Below are 19,975 nucleotides of genomic sequence, written 5' to 3'. Positions count from 1 at the left end.
CTATAATAGAATACCACAGAGTGGGTGACTTAACAACAGACATTTATTTCTCACACTTACGGAGGCTGGGAAGTCCAAGATCAGCATGCCAGCAGATTTAGTTTTTGGTGAGTACCCCTTTCCTGATTTGTAGACCACAATTTGTGCTCCCATGGTAGAAAGACAGGAAACTTAGGTGTCTCTTTTTCTCATCTTTTTTTAAAATTAATTTTAAAAACTGAGATATAATTGACATATCACATTATATTAGTTTCAGTAGTACAGCATAATGATTCGTATTTGTATATATTACAAAATGGTTGCCACAATTAGTTACCATCCATCACCTCACATAGGTACAATGCTTTTTTATTGTGATGAGAACTTTTAAGATCTATTCTCTTAACTTTTAAATAGCCAGTATGTTGTTATTCACTGCAGTCACCATGCTGTACATTATATTCCAAGTATATAGTAAACAAGTAATGTACTTGTTTACTATATCACTGAAAGTTTGTACCTTTTGATCAACCTTCACACATTTCCCCCCTCTTATAAGGGCATGAAGCCCAATACGGGATCTCTACCCTCATGAACTCATCTGAACTTAATAACCTCCCAAAGGCCCCATCTCCTGATACCATGACATTTTGTGCGTGTATGTGGGGGCAGAGTTTAACATGCAAACACAAACAATTTGGTCTATAACATTACACTCATGGACCACCCTCTCCCCCCCACCTCAATCCATGTCTTCTCACCTGAAAAATACATTCATTCCATCCCATGAGCCCCAGAAGTCTCAAATGATTCTAGAATCAGCTCTACAGTATAAAGTCCAAAGTTGCATCATTGGCTAAATCAGACATGGTAAGACTCTGGGTGCAGTTCGTTCTGAGTCCAACTTCCTATCCAGCTGTGAAACCTGATGAGTTATGTGCTTCCAAGATACACTGGTGGGTCAGGCATAGGACAGACATTGCCCTTCCAAAAAGGAAAAATAGGATAGAAAGAAGGGGTGACAGGTTCCAAATAGGTCTAAACTGTAGCAAGGAAAACTCAATTAGATCTTCAGCTGAAAGAATAATCCTTTTTGGACTGATGCACCACCCTCCAGGACCACTGGAATAGCAGCATCCCCTCCAGGGCTCCAAAGGTGACCTTGCTTTTTCACTTCCACAAAGCACCACCCATATGGCCTTCTGCTGTAGCCCGAACCAGAGGGCTCTCTCCAGTGCCCCCGTTCCTGAGCAGGTACTGGGTGGAGGATCTTGCCCCATGAATTGGAGACATAGCCTCACCTTTTTTTTAAAGATTTTATTTATTTATTCATGGAAGACACAGAGAGGGAGGCAGAGATGCAGACAAAGGGAGAAGCAGGCTCCCTGAGGGGAACCTGATGCAGAACTCGATTCCAGGACTCCAGGATCACAACCTGAGCCAAAGGCAGACACTCAACAACTGAGCCACCCATGTGCCTCTAGCCTTACCCTTTGAAACCCAGGAAGAGCTTGCCTTGCCCTCTGGGCCTGTGGTGGGAGTGTAGCTCTCATGAACTCTGAATCACCTACATCATTCTTCCCTTTTCTTGAGGAATAGCACATGTTAAACAGCCTTCCTTCATTCTGTCCACTCTTCTGTTTCCTATAGTCCCAGATGGCAGTGTTTCTGTTGGTATAATTCCTTCTCTCTTCCTGCCTTCTGTTAAGATGGCTGACAAGGTCTCTGGTTCCTACCCACACTAATCAAATGGTCAGTCAGCCATACCCTTTGTATTCTCTTCTGAACATATTTTCTCATTTTTTGCAATAAGGATAGGCTGAGAATTTTCCAAATCTTTAAATTCTAGTTGCCCTTATGCCTAATAATTATCCTTCCATTCATTTCTCTAGCCTTGCACTTTAACTGTAAGCAAGAGAAATTATGCCCCTCTTTCAACACTTTGCTTAGATATTTCTTCAGCTAAGTATCTAATTACATCGCTCACAAGTTCCACCTTCCACAAAATGCTGGAATATCAACACAGTTCAGCCAAAGTCTTTGCCACTTTATAACCAGGAATATCCTTTTCCCAGTTTCCAATGATATCTCCTTCACTTATATCTGTGAGCTTATCAGAATGACCTTTACCATCCATATTTATACCATTTTTTGTCTATTTTAGTTTATGTATTCTCTAAAAACATGGACACTTTCCAGATCTCCTCTTTCCTCTCTGAGCCCTCACCAGAATTGCCTTTAAGAGTCCTTTCATGGTGGTCTCAACTTTTTCTACCATGTGCCTCAGAACTCCCTCAGCCTCTACCCATTACTCAGTTCCAAAGCTGTATACACATTTTTAGGTATTTGTTATAGCAGCAGGCCACTTCTTGGTACCAATTCCTGTTAGTCGTCTCAGACTTCTATAATAAAATACTACATACAGACTGGATGGCTTAGACAACAGACATTTTGGTCTCACACTTCTGGAAGCTTGTAAGTGTGAGAATAAGGCACCAGCAGGTTTGCTTCTGGATGAGAATGCTCTTCCTGGCTTCTAGACAGCACCTTCTAGCTGTATCCTCACATAGCAGGGATAGATGAAGATCAGGTGTCTCTTCCTCTTCTTCTAAGGGCACTAATCTTTTTTTTAAAATTTTTTTTAAATTTATTTATGATAGTCACAGAGAGAGAGAGAGAGGCAGAGACACAGGCGGAGGGAGAAGCAGGCTCCATGCACCGGGAGCCCGACGTGGGATTCGATCCCGGGTCTCCAGGATCGCGCCCTGGGCCAAAGGCAGGCGCCAAACCGCTGCGCCACCCAGGGATCCCTAAGGGCACTAATCTGATGATGGTGCTCTACACACATCTTCTCATCTAAACCTAATTACCTTCCCAAAGCCCCATCTCTTAATATTACCACAGTGGGCACTTAAGCCCTCATTTCACGAATTTATAAAGAATATGAACATTAATTCCATAAGATATAGGCAGATTTGCAACTGTGTTTTTCAATAAGAAAATAGTACTTTTGAAAAAAAATAGCCTACCTGAAAGATTTCAGTTAAAAAAGTAACACTAAGAATGTCCTAGAAGGCTCTAAACAGTATATAGTTCTAAAGTAATTAGTCTAAATTAAATTCTTTGAGAAATATCAGAGAAGTATAAGAGATGCTTAGCCTCACATCCAGGGCTCATGCCTTTGTTTGGAAAACCAGAAAAAAAAACATTAAAGAAAACCAAATGGCATTAATTATAAGTGCCTGTGTGAGAAATGAAGGGACTTTGGAAGTGAAAGGACATCAGGGAGAGGATGCCTGAGTGGCTCAGTGGTTGAGCATCTGCCTTTGGCTCAGGTCATGATCCCATAGTCCTGGGATCGAGTCCTACATCAGGCTTCCTGCAGGGAACCTGCTTCTCCCTCTGTCTGTGTCTCTGCCTCTCTCTGTGTGTCCCTCATAAATAAATAAATAAAATCTTTAAGAAAAGGACATTTAGGAAGACTTCAATAATACATTTCAGTTTGAGTTAAGACTTATAGAAAAGTTTCTCTAAAAGAAACTAAAGTTTCTCTTCCACTGTGAACTTTATGATTTTGCTGTAAAGGAGAGAGTAGTGTAATATTAAGAACTTAATTTTTCTTTTTTTAAAATATTTTTTTATTTGAGAGAAAGAGCATGAGCAGAGGGTGGGGCAGAGGGAGAAGAAGAGAGAGAATCTCAAGCAAACTCTCCACTGAGTGCAGAGCCCTAATTGGGTCCCAATCCCAGAACCCTGAGGTCATAACTGAGCTGAAACCAAGAATTGGATGCTCAACCAATTGAGCCACCCAGTGCCACAAGAGCTTAGTTTTTCAAATAAAATATTCCATAGTCAGGGATCCCTGGGTGGCGCAACGGTTTGGCGCCTGCCTTTGGCCCGGGGCGCGATCCTGGAGACCCGGGATCGAATCCCACGTCGGGCTCCCGGTGCATGGAGCCTGCTTCTTCCTCAGCCTGTGTCTCTGCCTCTCTCTCTCTCTCTCTCTGTGACTATCATAAATAAATAAAAAATAAATAAAAAAAATAAAAAAAAAATATTCCATAGTCAGAATTTCTTCTTGTTTTTTTTGATAGAGCAATTCTATTAAATGCTAACTTGACATTAACTCTAATATAAAACAGAAGTCTGTTATAAAATTTTATAATTTTATCTAAATAAACTATTTGTATATGTATTGGTATTGTATAATATAATTAAATAATTTATTTGAAGCTAATCTTAAATAAATTTCCCCAGTTAAATTGGTACCATTTTACCAAATGTTTATTTGTATCATACATTTTTTGCTCCATAGTTACTAATCTTAGGTTTTTGATTTAGAATAGGTTCATTAATGTATTAGTTGTTATTACAAGCTAGCTTGTTATGGAGAAGATTTCATTCCTCAAAGAATATATGCTTTCTGGAGTGATTTGACCACTAAGGACAGATTTCAGAAAAGAAATCTGCATTTGTATCAAAAGAAGGCAAAAATATTAGTGATATAATTTTGTTTCACAGTTGATGGGGAACCACTGAAAATTCGTTAACAATCATATTTGCATTTTTGGAATATTCTTTGGTATGGAGGAGACCATTTAGTAGAACTTAACTAAGTAGCATTGGGTAGGAAGAGGAGGAATGAGACCGATTGTTTCAGGAGAGCCCAGGAAAAAACACGAGCCATGCATACGATATCGTAGAACATTAGTAGTAGAGTTAAACTGAGCACCAAGACATCCAGACTCAGGTCCAGCCCTCTTAAGCTATTTCAGAACTCCTCATATCATTTGATTCCTTGACAAAATAAGAACTGCACTGCGACTCCTTCCACAGTTTGGCTATTGTGGACATTACTGCTAGAAACATCGGGGTGCAGGTGTGTCCATCGAAAGATGAATGGATAAAGAATATGTGGTTTATGTACACAATGGAATATTACTCAGCCATTAGAAATGACAAATACCCACCATTTGCTTCGATGTGGATGGAACTGGAGGGTATTATGCTGAGTGAAATAAGTCCATCAGAGAAGGACAAATGTTATATGGTCTCATTCATTTGGGGAATATAAATAATAGTGAAACGGAATAGAGGGGAAGGGAGTAGAAATGGGTAGGAAATATCAGAAAAGGAGACAGAACATGGAAGACTCCTAACTCTGGGAAACGAACTAGGGGTGGTGGAAGGGGAGGAGGGCAGGGGGTGGGGGTGACTGGGTGGCAGGCACTGAGGGGGGCACTTGACAGGATGAGCACTGGGTGTTATTCTGTATGTTGGCAAATTGAACACCAATAAAAAAATAAATTTATTATTTAAAAAAATAACTGCAATTGAGAACTATCATTTGGAACAATCATGTGCTATTGTAGTGACATTTTAGTGAATAAAAGACTTTACTAGCCTCAGGACCACAAAAATACTCTTAGCAAAGTCTCAATAAGTTTCAAAATACTCTTTTAGCAGAGTCTCAATAAGTTTCCAATATGATTAAAATTCAAATTATGTCACCTTACTTGTGAACAAAGTGAAAATATGTTTTGTATAAGTCTTACCGTTTGATAGTTTAAGCCAATTAACAAAACCTGACAGCTGGTCTAGAATTTGAGGTAAAATTCCCCTGCTGACTCAGGCAGTGAATAAGAATTTAATGTTCATTAAAATATGTCACAATCTGAGACCCAAAACAGGTACCATCTGTCACCAGTTCCTACTCCATACCTAGGTATAGATACACTGTGTTAAAACTCTTTTATTTATAATCAGTGTAATTTGTTTTGAAATACTATCACTAATGGCCCGTGGGATCTCCTCCTTTTCATTTGAGGTGGGAAATAAGGAGTCAAGTATTTCATTTCCTCTAGATCTGTGCTTTTATCCAAACCATGTAGGTCTATTTTTTTTTAATTTTTGTGTGATCAAAACTGACTTTTTATTTGGTGTAAATTATAAAAAGTAAAGGAGAGAAGAAACTGTGATCCTTATGAGGTGAATTCCAAGACTGGTAGAATTCTGTAGACTATCACGGGAAGGCCCAGATTTGAAAGAACAATTTTACTAGGGAATGTGCTGCTCTTGGGAGGACTGGTGGTGTTTTGCAGCTCTGGGAAGCCTGGTGATCCATGAGGATATAGTGTACAGGGGATACAGGAGTACTATGGAATTGAGGATAGTATCAAGTGGTTCTGGTACACATGACAAGGTTGAAGTAGTTATGGTAGCTCAGCAAGTCCCTGTTGATAGTGTCATTGTACCAGAACTGGATACCTTTGCCTCACCTCCTGTCACCACCCTCAAAGAATTCATACAAGTAGAGTCAGTGGTTCTCCAAGTGTGATCTCCACACTGGCAGCATCAACACTTGGGAACTTGTTAGAACATGATGTGATGAGCACTGAGTGTTATACTATATGTTGGCAAATTGGATTTAAATAAATAAAATTTTTTATTTTTTTATTTTTTTAATAAATTAATTTTTATTGGTGTTCAATTTACCAACATACAGAAAAACACCCAGTGCTCATCCCGTCAAGTGTCCCCCTCAGTGCCCGTCACCCATTCCCCCCCCCCCCTCCCCTTCCACCACCCCTAGTTCGTTTCCCAGAGTTAGGAGTCTTTATGTTCTGTCTTCCTTCCTGATATTTCCCACACATTTCTTCTCCCTTCCCTTATAATAAAAATTTTTTAAAAAAGAAATGCAAATTCTTAGTTCCCATCCCAGACCTATGGACTCAGACAGCCTGGAAGTAGGGCCCAAAATCTGCATTTTAGCAAGGCTTCCACATGACTCTGATGTTCTCTCAAGGGATTCCTGGGCCTTTTGTAAGTGTGCATTTGTTTTGCACTTCATCTTCTAACATTGACCAGATAGAACATGCATGTTCTGTCTACTTGAGTGGCGTCTCTGCCTCTTGTCTCTCCTTACTACTAGCCTACTCTGGTTTATTGACTGTACCTTCCCACCTATCTTGAGAGTAGGTCCAGGTGCTTGGCTTCTTTGAAAAATAAAATATATTTTTTTCTTTTAAAACCCTGGCTTTCTTCTACTGTGTGTAAATTTTCTAGAGCTTCCTGAGTTTTCCAGAGCTTTGTGGTTCTCTGGCACTCCAAGACCTGTGATCAGTTTTTGATATGCAGAAAGACATCTCTTTTATACTCTAATAACAAGTAACAATTAAATTGTTATTTAATATGCATATATAAAATCAAAGCATAAAAGTATTGACCATCACGATAGACAGGAGAATGTAATTCCTTACTATGATTCAACATATCTGGCAGCACCATGAATTTCCTGTCTTCTCCTTCTGTTAGCTGTGGTAGGAGAGTCCTTCCAGCAGTGGGAGATCATGAAGAGAAAGAGAGAGGTCCAACAAGAGGAAACATTCCTCTAACAAGGGGAAACAAACTAAACAACTCACCTGCCATCACCATTTTAAAAAATGCGGATCTAAAATCTACTAGCTAGAAGCATTGTTTGGTACAATGTTCTTATCATATAGATTAGGTAAAAATATCCTGATTCAATAATTCCACAATGTCATTATAATAATGTTCTTTCTGTATGTTGAGTTCATTTTCCCTAACGGTATTCTTTAGTGGTGATTTGACTTTCCCCTTTATTTCAGTGATGCTCACCAAGTGCTTTTTCATTTGGCTTCATTTTAACACAGGTGTCTTAGTTTCATTTGCCACTAAATCACTTTGGGTATCCAATTAGTTTTGTAAATCATCGAAGAAAAACTGTTTAGGTAACATGAAGTTACCTATAAATTTCCAACACAAATTGTTTCCTCTTCTTCAAACATAACTCTCAGATGCTTATTCTAAAATGTTTCCAAATCATTACATATTTAGCTTAAACAATGGTGCACCCCTGAGCCTTACACAAAGTTTTTTAAAGTAGCTCCTTAAGCCCTGAGAAAGTAAGTTGAAGAGGATTGTATATATATCTTTATGTTTTTTAATGTATTTAAGATGTCTTTAATTCTACCATAACTTTTTCCACAAAAAAAAAAAAAAAAAAACTTGAAATGGCTTGCAGTAAAACAAACACATGCCAAAAGTTAAAAGAAAAAAAATGAGATGCCACAAAGGAATCAGAGGAATCTACAAATTTAAATTTGGGTCCTAGCTCTAGCCAAATAGCTAAACTATTGTTTTACTACTAGACCAAGTGTGCATTTAAACCTAATGGAGAGCCAACATGTGACTTAAACAAAATAAATATACAAAACCAATCTACTACTAAGTTCCCACATTGAAAGTTTTATTTCAATATGAATTCAACTTACAAATCTTCTTTTAAGGTTTTATTTATTTATTCATGAGAGACACGGAGAGAGAGGCAGAGACACAGGCAGAGGGAGAAGCAGGCTCCACGCAGGGAGCCCGATGTGGGACTTGATCCCAGGACCCTGGGATCACGCCCTGAGCCAAAGGCAGAAGCTCAACCACTGAGCCACTTAGGCATCCCTCAACTTACAAATCTTGACTTATATTTTGATTTATTGCATTCTTTCCAACTGAGAAAAAATAGTGAAAAAAACCCCTTAATTGTTGAGGAAAAATAAGAAATAACTTCACAACTAGCTTTTATATCTTAAAAATGTCATGCATTAAGAATCCAGTGTAAAGTACACCAGGTAAAGCAGATTCCGAATAAAGGATGAGCTAATTGAAGGAGTCACCAGAGCATTCTGCAGCTCAGGGCCATCAGTGCAGTTGGCATGCTAAAATGAACTGCATAAAGTATCCTTTGATATGGTGTGTGGGGGGGTGTATTGATTTCTTTGTGTGTATGACCATTCAGTTCGTGAGCAATTGGTACATCTGTTTCATGATCATTTTTTTACCATGTGTAATATTAGTTGTTCTTAAATTTGCATTTGTTTTGGATAGGCAAGTCTCACTGTTTCGTTTATGTTTATTGTACTTGCTACTGCCAGAAAGAGGGGATTTTAAAGGGGCTGTAAAATAATCTTCTCCATTCTTTCTCCTTCTTCTGTGTTTACAAGTTAAGTCAGGGACTAGTATTAGGGAGCTGAAATCAGCTTTTCAAAAGTTCAGGGTAACCTTAATGGATAAAATGAAAGAATAAGCTGTCCTGATCTACCGATTTCATATAAGCCACTTTGTTTATTCATTCCCTGTCAACCGGAGAGCACACGCAACCCCCCACAATGCACAGGAACTTTGAAAATATGAATGTTACGAAAATTACCCCATAAAACATTTATGTATTTAGAAAACATGCGAAGTGATTCCAAAGGATTTGTGTCACACCCAATTACTTAGTTCTATTACTTAATGGGCTTTAAAATTGGCTTCAGAAGATAATTACTCAGATAGCCAAATGTTAATTGAATAACAGATGCTAAAAAATTTAAAAGTCAGTAAACTGCCCTTTGAGCAACACTACTTTTTTTACTTGGAAGTTCCTCAAATATTTTTAAATAGCTCTTAAGTTTCTCTAGCAGATATTCTACATCTGAATTTTATTTTTTCTTCAAGCTTCTTGGGAAGATTATCTGGATAACAATTTTCTACTTACATTCTTATGGGCTTTTGATCCTTTGTGGGCATGATTACAGTCTTAGGAGAAATAATGAGAAATATGAGAAACAAATGAGAAAATACATGCAAAAGTACTTTGAACTATATAGCGTTTTAGAAAATGTAACCTAGGCTTATTAGGTATTCTTTCTTGTTTTAACAGGTCTTAAAAACAGATCTGGAAAAGAAGAAGCAAACCATGGACAAACTCTGCTCACTCAACCAAGATCTTCTTTCAGCGCTGAAAAACACAGTGGTAGCCCAAAAGATGGAAGCATGGCTGGACAACTTTGCCCAGCGCTGGGATAATTTAGTCCAGAAACTTGAAAAAAGTTCAGCACAGGTTAGTGATAATAATTACCCTAATTATAAATCATCCTTGAGATTTTTGAAAGGGATGATATGGGAAAGGAGGGAAACTGAATGGGGAAAAATTAGAGAGGAAGATTAACCATGAGAAACTCCTAACTTTGGGAAATGAAGGGTTGCAGAAGGGAAGGAGGATGGGGCAATAGGGCAACTGGGCACAAAGGAGGGCACTTGATGGGATGAGCACTGGGTGTTATACTCTATGTTGGCAAATTGAATTTAAATAAAATATTTTAAAATGATATTTTCATTAAGAGAGCAGTTTTATAAGCCTACAGAAGATATCACTGAATTAGTCCTTGCCAAATGTTCAGTTGAATAAAAACATGGGTCTCTTGCTTGTGTTGACATTGGAGGATGTGGGAGAGGTGAAGGAGTGCTAATTGACTGAACTAGTTACTGTCTTAGAGTGTAATCCCTTCCAGTTCCGTGGGAATGAGGATGTGAGTGACTTAGAGTAATTGGACCGAGTGCTTGGGGACTGTGTTTCAAAACCTCACCCCAAATCATAGGTTTTTAGAAACCTGAGTGCTATTAATTGAACCCTACATTTTACATAGGATTAAAGTGAAATTTAGAGAGGAAAAATGAATTGTCCAAGGGAAGTTAGTGGTAGGAGCACGGCTAGGGCTCAGATCCTTTGATTTCACTGAAGACCTCATTCTATTATTTCAAGTAAGGAGCTAATCATTGTATGTTCTTTCTGCCACAGACAGTTGATTCATGATGCTAACACATAGACTGTGGATTAGGAAAGCATCCATGTGACCCTTGTACTGTGATAATGTGGTTTTATGTTAAGAATTTCAAAACTTCTGATACTTTCAAGAAAATGGGGTGGTTTTAAAGTAGAAACTTTTATTATCTGATATTATTAGATGGTGGAATCATGAGGAGTCATTCAAAATATTATCTATAATAGTTTAACATATTCTGCCACATTATTTTACAACCTTTACTAATCGGTCACAAGTCATAGCTCAGTGCACCATGCATACATCTCTATTAAAGCAGTGACCACATTCAGTAGCTTTAGGCAGTTAGCTCCATTGTTATGAGATAGTACAGGGAATTTGTCTTTTTGACACTTGACATCTGATAAATAGCACTTAGGAAATGTTCCTTGAAAGATGGTATGATATATGGTATGAAAGATGATATAATTTAAGAAAATATGGTCGAGCAACATTATGATTTTTAACCACAGTTCAGACTTTTCAAATTAAATTCATACTTAAAAATTTAAATTTGAAGGAGTATATATTGTCATCATTTCCTTTTCAGTCATTGGACATTAATAAAAATTCTGTTTGTTTTCCATTGAATATATTTTTATCAATTGCTTGATCTGATACTGATTTTACAACCACATCATGATTTGTCTTATTATATATAATCTGGCCATGGTTACTTTGCCCTAGCACTGGCATTTATGTAATAAATGGTGAAACATTAGAAAATTCGATGCTTTTTAGACCATCAGCGATATCATTCCAATATATACTCCTTGGTTCCATAGATTATTGCGGCTGTAAAATGGTCAGTTACCATGTTCAGAAGGATTGGCATTGCCTTACAAAAAAGTTATTTATAAATGCATCCATTTAAAGAGGTATATTTATGGAGACGTGACTGTTAACAGTAGGTCACATTTTTGTTCACTTACATTGTATATAGTGATTTTCAAACTTGTATCTGCATAATAATCACCTGAGAAGCTGATTAAAATGCATAGTCCTAGATCTCATGCTCAGAGAGTCTCATTCAGTAAACCAGTAATCTGCATGCAGCCTTTAATATACAGTCTGCAGATCATATTTTTAAAAAACACTGAATTAACAAGACAGTGGCATATGTACCAATCCCCACCATTGTGGGTTTTTCCACAGTGCTGCCTGAAATGGGAAGAATAGAAGACCTTCCTATCAATCCTGTATTTAAATATACTCACTTTTTTTGGAATGAACCTACTTTCTAAAGAGCGTTGTGCATGTCATCAAAACATTACTGATTTGTTATTCTAGTTGGTAAAAAAAACCTTCAAAACCTTATTTTTAACGGTCTAAAATTATAAGACTACCACCTAGGGCACTTACCTTCCTATTTTTGAACTTTTCAAAACCTATAATAAAACACCACTGGTTCATACAGTTCTTTATAAAATGATGTCCAACATATAGTATAACATGTATCCACTGTATTTACCCATTGGGATGTGATGAGGATAAAATAAAGTCATAGACATGAAAGCACTTTGGAGGAAAAAAACACTGGTGCTCTGATATACAGGGCATATGTTTAGTGAGTCTGGAGGGTTTGTTGTAGTTCGGTATCATTTAAAAAATTTTTATTTTCAAACATTTATGCCCTACTATATCAGGTCAGAAGCAGATAAGTTTACTTATATTAGGCAAGTTGCATTTTAGAACACTAAGCTTCAGCTTTTCTACAGTTTGTGTTTCATGTTTTACTCATTGTTTTTTCCCCAAAAAAGGGAAATCTCATAGGCCCAATCCAAATCATTGCTGGGGTGAATTGGGACTCTTAGATAAAAATGAAGCTAACCCGACGACAGAGTAATTAAAAGGAAATAGAGTGAACCATGAAATAGTATCATATAACTAAAAAAGCCCTTGATTTTCTTTCTTGAATGTAAAATTGAACTTGACCAAAATTACATGGGAAGAAATCCAAGAATGTTGAAGGCAAGGTTGTGACTTTGAAGAACAAAGCTCTCTTGTATGCACACTTTCCAGCACGTTTGTGGAGATGGAAGGGTGGTTTGTGAGAATCAGTCCCATTAATGATATGAGATCTCAATCTTCTAAAACTCCTTTTAAATGATTGGTTTAAAGAATGAGCAAAATCTGGTAATGATTAAAATCCAGTAGGATATAGGAATTGTGACTGAGATGACAAGGCATCCAATTGTGCTCAAATAAAGAACATTGTATGCTCGAATTTTTGACTGCTATTCAGGTCAAAGCTTTGAGGGATTTTGACCTTATGAAACAGTAGCATGGCAAGAGATCAAAATATGAAAAAAAAAATCAACTGCAAGGCTGTTCTCTTGCATTTCAAAGTCAGGTTTGGCTTGAATAATATCTGGACACAAGCTGAGGATGCTTAACTTGATGAGAAGGCAGCATAAGAAAATAGAAACACTTTCTGTTTCCAAAGTTAGGAAGAATAATAATCCTTGCTATGTGGATGCTTGAAATGAGAAAAGAGAACAAATCAAATACACTCCGATTGACTTATTTAAAAACTCAAATGACTCTCTCTGTCCTCTAAATTTTGTATAAATAATACTTGTTGAAATTTACAGTTATTTTTTTCTAAATGCTTGTGACCCTAATGGATGTATTTTTATCTTGATTATAACTAGGAAATATGATAGTCAGAAATTTATTATAGTTAATACTTTAAACTTATACATGATTTTAATGATTTGAGACGTTGTTTTCCCCCATTGAACTGAAGTCATATATATTGTGGAGAGGGTATAATATTCATGCACTTTATAATTTATGTATTTATTTATTTACTTATATATTTATGGTAATTTATATTAAACTTAACATTAGGTATTTAAATGTAAGAGTATATCTATCTAGATGAGTCCAAAAGTTCTGTAGTTTTGTCATTGTTTAGCAGAATAATTTTTTTTCTTTGCTAAGAGTAAGGGACATTTTATGGCACATGTAAGTTTATACATCTCATTCCCATTTCCTGAATATTTTGCTATGTTTCTCTTGACCATTTTTGCAATGTTCTGAACTATAAGTACAAATAATCTTAAAGCTAAAATTAATGTGCCCAGGATCCTCTTCTTGAACGTTAGAGTACATGTTTATGTTGTATATTTCTGTATCTATAGTCATAGATGCCCAAATAGAGAAAGTGATCATATGTATGTATATATCTATTCTATGTCATTGATGTCCTGCTAAGAGTTTTTAAACTCTTGCCAGACGTGTGTAGTATAAAACATGGTTGAAGGCAATAAGCCAGTATTTTTAGTAATACCAGAAATGCAAATAGATGCAGAGGTATTAAGATGAATATTTCTTTGTTTGCCTTTCTTTTCTGAATTCATTCTCAGTTTTTAGAGATCCCTCTTTTCATTCTCCAGAAAATATTTTACATGCACATTCTGACTGTGCCCATCCTCAAAGCATTGTTTTGTAGATCGCTTGATACCTGAGATGTAGTTACAATTGGCTTGCCTCTCTTCTTTTTTACCAATGACTTTATTTTTAAAAAAAAATTATTTATGTATTTTAGAGATAGAGCTTATGTGCGAGTTGGGGGAGGAGCGGAGGGAGGGAATGTTTCAAGTAGATTCCCTGCTGAGCATGGAGTCTGATGTGGAGCTTGACTTGAGATCATGATCTGAGCTGAAACCAAGAGTCAGGTGCTTAACTGACTGAGCCCACCCAGATACCCCTACCAATAATTTTAATTAAAAATACTCTAAGGGCTTTCCATTGGCAACCCTTTTCATTGGTTCCTGAAAGCCCTTCAAGGCTAGTCAGCCTGATGTCAATTAAAAAAATAATAATAATAAATGGTTTTACAAAACCTAGAATTAAAATAAAATCCCTTCACTTATTTTAGGTTTCTATCTTATTCATGGACTGTCTAAATTCATGGACTAACCATCTTGAATTTTAGAGCATCTTTTAGTTAATAGCTTAGGTTAAAGGTTTCATTAGAAAATTTCGAAGTTATAGCTCAGATAACTTTGGAAATTAACTGTACCCTTTTCCTACCTCCAACTAAAGTAGATGTTTGAGAATGGGTCTTGTATATCAGCATAATAGTTTTTATGTTGTAAATTCATTATCTGTAACAACCTAAAATGCTGTAGGCACTGAAAATTTAAGAGACAAGAGCTGAGTTAACTATTGGCCATTCTCATTCCTTATTTATAAAGTGGAAAGTTTGAAGAGGATCTGCATAGTGTCCTTCCAGTTCCAGCTTCCAGTTCCAGCTTGTGATATGTATCTCTTTGCTTGAAATTTTATATAAAACTCTAGAGTAATTGGTAAAGAGATTCCAACTATCTCTGCCATATCAATCTCAGCATCAGCTGGAAGATGATAATGAAAATAAACTTCTCTTCCTGTAAAAAGAAGACTGACTTCTGAAATGAGTACATTTCACTCATCACAAGTATGTGATTAAAATACTCTGAAGGTAAAATACTCAGCATGTATATGATATATCTATTCTCTACTGACAATAAACAAAATAACACATAAAGAAAAATACAAGTTTTCTCCTCAATGTATACTTGATTATCTTCATCCTAGATAAGAATATATTTCATTACTTCATGTCACATGGTGTCTAGAGGAAGTTCAGGTGGATCAGAGAAAAATAAATTTCATTGCTTTTTGAATTTTTGCTGATGGAGTTAATTCACAGTTGCTCAAAATCTGTGTTTAATATGAACCCTGAATCCAATATGAGTCTCTTCTTTCTGGCAATTTGTACAAAAGATAATATGAAGTGAGGAACAAAATACATGAAATTGAACAGTTTCACAGAATAAACCTTAATTATAGTATTTTATTTCAAATAGGATAATTCTTTTTTGATATCTTTTGAATATAGAATCAAAATGTGCTCATGGTTCCAGTATTATTATGTTTCAAGAAGTTATATTGTCTGATGATCAACATCAAAACAAGACAGTAATGAATAATTGAAATATAGTTATCGGGCAGCCTGGTGGCTCAGTGGTTTAGTGCAGCCTTCAGCCCAGGGCCTGATCCTGGAGTCCCAGTATTGAGTCCCACATCAGGCTCCCTGCATGGAGCCTGCTTCTCCCTCTGCCTGTGTCTCTGCCTCTCTTTCTGTGTGTGTCTATCATGAATAAATAAATAAAATATTTAAAAAAATAGTTATCAAGCCACACTTATGAACTTTAGCGCTCCTTGTATACCCCGCTTAGCTGTGGGAATTCCTCTGTATTTGGTCATGGGATAGAGTATTTTATAGTCTTTTGATTAATCTCCCAACTTCCTTTGTGAACACTTGATCTTTTGCCCTAGGTTTCTCATAAAGTTCAGCATATAAATTCTTCCTGTTGCTTAGAATTGTAAATCCTTACACCATCAGATATTTGAGCCTCGTGCCACCATGCCTGTGGAGATGATTTTAAGCCTGGCTACCAATTATCTTAGAAGTTGTATGTGCCTCGAAATTTCACCTTTTGTCTGTAAAATGGGAATAATATTAGTATTTACTCTTTAGGCCATGAGGTAATGACAGCTACCACTTAAAAACTCGTATGCATGGACTATTCTAAGTATTTTAAATAATATAAAGAATGCAAAGCACTTAGCATAATGCCTGGGACATGCAAAGAGCTTTGTAATTGGTAGGTATTCTTACATGTATTAATATTTTAATAATAATGAAAGTGATAAGATAAATTCGGTAACTGATTCTTCAAACTTGAATCTCTTAGTAAGTTTCTTTAAATGTTCAAATAGTAGAATATCTCACATTGCAATAAATAACCCCAAAAAACTTAAAAAGGCAAGAGTATTTAAATAATTAAATGGAAAAATAAAAAATGTAGTTAAGAATATAGCCAAAAAAAAAAAAAAAAAAACCAGCACCAACAAAGTTAATTTAAAATGCAAGAGCAGGGGATCCCTGGGTGGCGCAGTGGTTTGGCGCCTGCCTTTGGCCCAGGGCGCGATCCTGGAAACCCGGGATCGAATCCCACGTCGGGCTCCCGGTGCATGGAGCCTGCTTCTCCCTCTGCCTGTGTCTCTGCTTCTCTCTCTCTCTCTCTCTCTCTCTGTGACTATCATAAATAAATAAATAAACAAACAAACAAATAAATAAATAAATAAATAAAAATTAAAAAAATAATAAAATGCAAGAGCAGAGGGTAAAGACAACTAGTTACCCCTGTGAAACCAGAGACAGTGGTTGAAATGTTTCCTTTCATTGTATGCCCTTTTATATTCTTTAAACACTCTTGAATGTACATGTATTTCCTTTTTTGGATGTGTGTTTTTCTATATGTTGGCAAATTGAACACCAATAAAAAATAAATTTATAAAAAAACAAAACAAAACAAAATGTGTGTTTTTAAACAAATGGAAGAGAAGGTGGCGAAAAAGAATTTTATTGAGGGTAGTTTGATTTCTCCAGAACTACCGAAATTATACAACCTTATTATAGAAGATGTATACCCTAGGACTGGACAAATGCTCTTCCAATTTTTCCCACAATGGGAAAATGTAACTTTTGGAAACTAACATAAATCACTTTCTGATTAAGAAGTTTCAGTAGAGAAAAAAGTTGTTAGATTTTCAAAGAACATTTAGAAAAGATACTGGTTATTACTAATATGTATTGAGAAAGCACTTTATGTGTTCAGACATTAGATAATTTAATTCTTGAAACTAAGTCTTGGAGAAATAATTTGTAGGGCCCAGTGCAAACTGAAAATACAGAGCTTCTTATTCAAATATTATTAAGGATGTCAAGAGTGTGACAGCAGAGTGTGAAGCCAAGCCTGGAGTTCTTTGAGTGAGGGGGCCTGGGTGGCCACGTAAGTTGCACACTCATGAAGTCGGCCCTATTTGCAACACCCTTGTGACAGATCCATTATCATTCCCATTTTACCTATGAAGAAACGAAATCAAAGCTCTGAGAGACAAACAAACCTACCCTAAATTCTGCCATATCCGAACTATGGACCTGGTGTTTGAGAATTGTGGAGCCTGGCTCAAAGACTTCTACTTTTAATCACTGTAATAAGTCTAAATGAACTCGTTTCCATTTCTACTGGATGATTAACTGACAGGTCAAGGGAATAGTGTTTAAAAACAAATGTTTTTTTTATTTTCATGAGACTACATGAAAGTCATTTCCAATATACTGATAAAATGGAAATGGGTGGGGGATGGGTGAAATAAGTGGAGGGAGTTAAAAGTATGCTGTGATGAGCACTGAGGGATGTGTAGAATTCTTGAATCAGTCTATTGTACATCTGAAAGTAATATAACACTATGTTAATTATACTTGACTGCAAAACAATGGGGAAGGCAACTGAATGAGAATTTAGTTAGGTAGACTCAAAGTTTGGTGACTAGAACTTAAACTATGCTATATATTTTTCTAAGATTATTTATTTATTTATTCATGAGAGACACAGAGAGAGAGTCAGAGACACAGGCAGATGGAGAAGTAGGCTTCCCATAGGGAGCCCAATGCAGAATTCAATCCAGGACCTTAGGATCATGACCCGAGCCAGTGGCAGAGGCTTAACCACTGAGCCACCCAGTTGCCCCACTATGCTATATTCTAATTTTGACCCTGCCCCATTCAAAATTTTAATGGAGGCATTACGTTTTTCATAGTAGATTTTCAGGTGTCCTAATGTTCAGTCATTTTAATGTATTTGGATGACATACTTCTATAGTTCCAAAATACATAGGAATGATAAACCAACAGTTTGAACAGAAAAATTCTTAAATTTTCCTCTGCCTGCAATTGTAACATTTTGCAGAAAATGCTTGTTGTAGAAAGTTCGAAAATAGAATATAGAAATACATAGTCCACAGTAGAAATTATCTGTGCTTTGTCTGCCAAAACAAAACCACCAATATTTCTATTTTGTGTTGTTTCCTAAGTATTATAATGTAAACATTTTTCCAGTGACATTGCAGATATTTGAAACATGTACAATCTCTGTCACATGCACGTACTATAACTTATTTAAGCCAATACCTGCTGACATTAGGTGGTTTCCAACATTTTTCCATTATACCTTATGCTGTGAACAAGGATAAGTGTTAATGCAGCCTGTAGCATCAGATACATTTAAATGTGAGGATACTGGCTGAGGGTAATTTGTTTTTGTAACATTTAAAAAGAAACCACTTCCATTACTATATGTTCAGTGCCTGTAACCATTTTGCATACTTAAATTTTTCATGAGGCACTCACCTTGTCTCACGATTGTGTGTATGTTTGTAATCTTTGCTACTGTACTGTAAGATCTCTAAAAATGAAGACTCCATTTTATTCATTTCTGAATGTTCTGTGGTGATACATATAGAATACAGGTTGGAATTTAATTAAAACATGGTTCAGCTGCTGAGTAACTCATACGATTTTAGATTACTTTAATTAAGTATGATGTCCAAAGTCAGGAAACCTAGGTTTTGGAGCACTAAAATCAGATTAAATCTAACTCTAGCAAATATCTGGTATGTTAAAACTTGGAAATAAGGTTCATCAAAGTTGTGATTATCAATCTTCAGACCTTTAAGACTGTCGGATAGAAACAATACTCAATTTAGTCTGTGTTGATTCAGGATTCAAAACAAACTTTAAATGAACCAAGTCATAATTAAGGAAACTTCTACTAGGTGTAAAAGCTTTGCAGATTGGAAAATTGGCTGCCATATTCTAGAAGGAGTTGTCTGCTTCTGGGAGTAGTAAATCCTACAGTAAGTGGAAGGTTATGCTATATGACCTCCATAATCCCTCCTGTCTATTTCTAATGATTCTAACACATAATTAAGTGTTTACAGTCAATAACTCAGAGTCATCAGGAAATTCAGTACACGACCATTTCGTTTTTTTTTTAAAGATTTTGTTTATTTACTCATGAGAGACACACAGAGAGAGAGAGGCAGAGACACAGGCAGAGGGAGAAGCAGGCTCCATGCAGGGAGCCTGACGTGGGGCTTGATCCTGGGTCTCCAGGATCATGCCCTGGACTGAAGGTAGCACTAAACCACTGAGCCACTGGGGCTGCCCCAGTTTTTTTTTTTAAGATTTTATTTATTTATTAGAGACAGAGAGAGAGAGAGAGAGGCAGAGACATAAGCAGAGGGAGAAGCAGGCTGTCCACAAGGAGCCCAATGTGGGACTCTATTTGGGACTCTGGGAACGGGCCCTGAGCTGAATGCAGACGCTCAACTGCTGAGCCACCCAGGCATCCCACGACTATTTGGTTTTTATTCTGATTATATGGTGTAGGTTTTGAAAGTAATTATTAATTTTTTATATATAATAAATTATATCCTAT

At 36.5% G+C, this 19,975-nt stretch overlaps 1 protein-coding gene across 8 annotated transcripts in view; it reads left to right on the top strand.

The window, feature by feature from the left end:
* DMD (dystrophin) overlaps positions 1-19,975 on the top strand; it is a 2,057,113-nt gene that overhangs the window by 626,978 nt on the left and 1,410,160 nt on the right. For all 8 annotated transcript variants that reach the window (XM_041741334.1, XM_041741335.1, XM_041741332.1 and 5 more), the window contains one exon: positions 9,698-9,877. In XM_041741334.1, coding sequence (XP_041597268.1) covers positions 9,698-9,877 — 180 coding nt within the window. The remainder of the gene's footprint in view (positions 1-9,697; positions 9,878-19,975) is intronic.

The sequence above is a fragment of the Vulpes lagopus genome, chromosome X (genome assembly GCF_018345385.1).
Source record: "Vulpes lagopus strain Blue_001 chromosome X, ASM1834538v1, whole genome shotgun sequence".
Lineage (NCBI taxonomy): Eukaryota > Metazoa > Chordata > Mammalia > Carnivora > Canidae > Vulpes > Vulpes lagopus.
The sequence above is the reverse complement of the archived record's forward strand: the minus strand, read 5'-3'. Positions and strand labels throughout refer to the sequence as shown.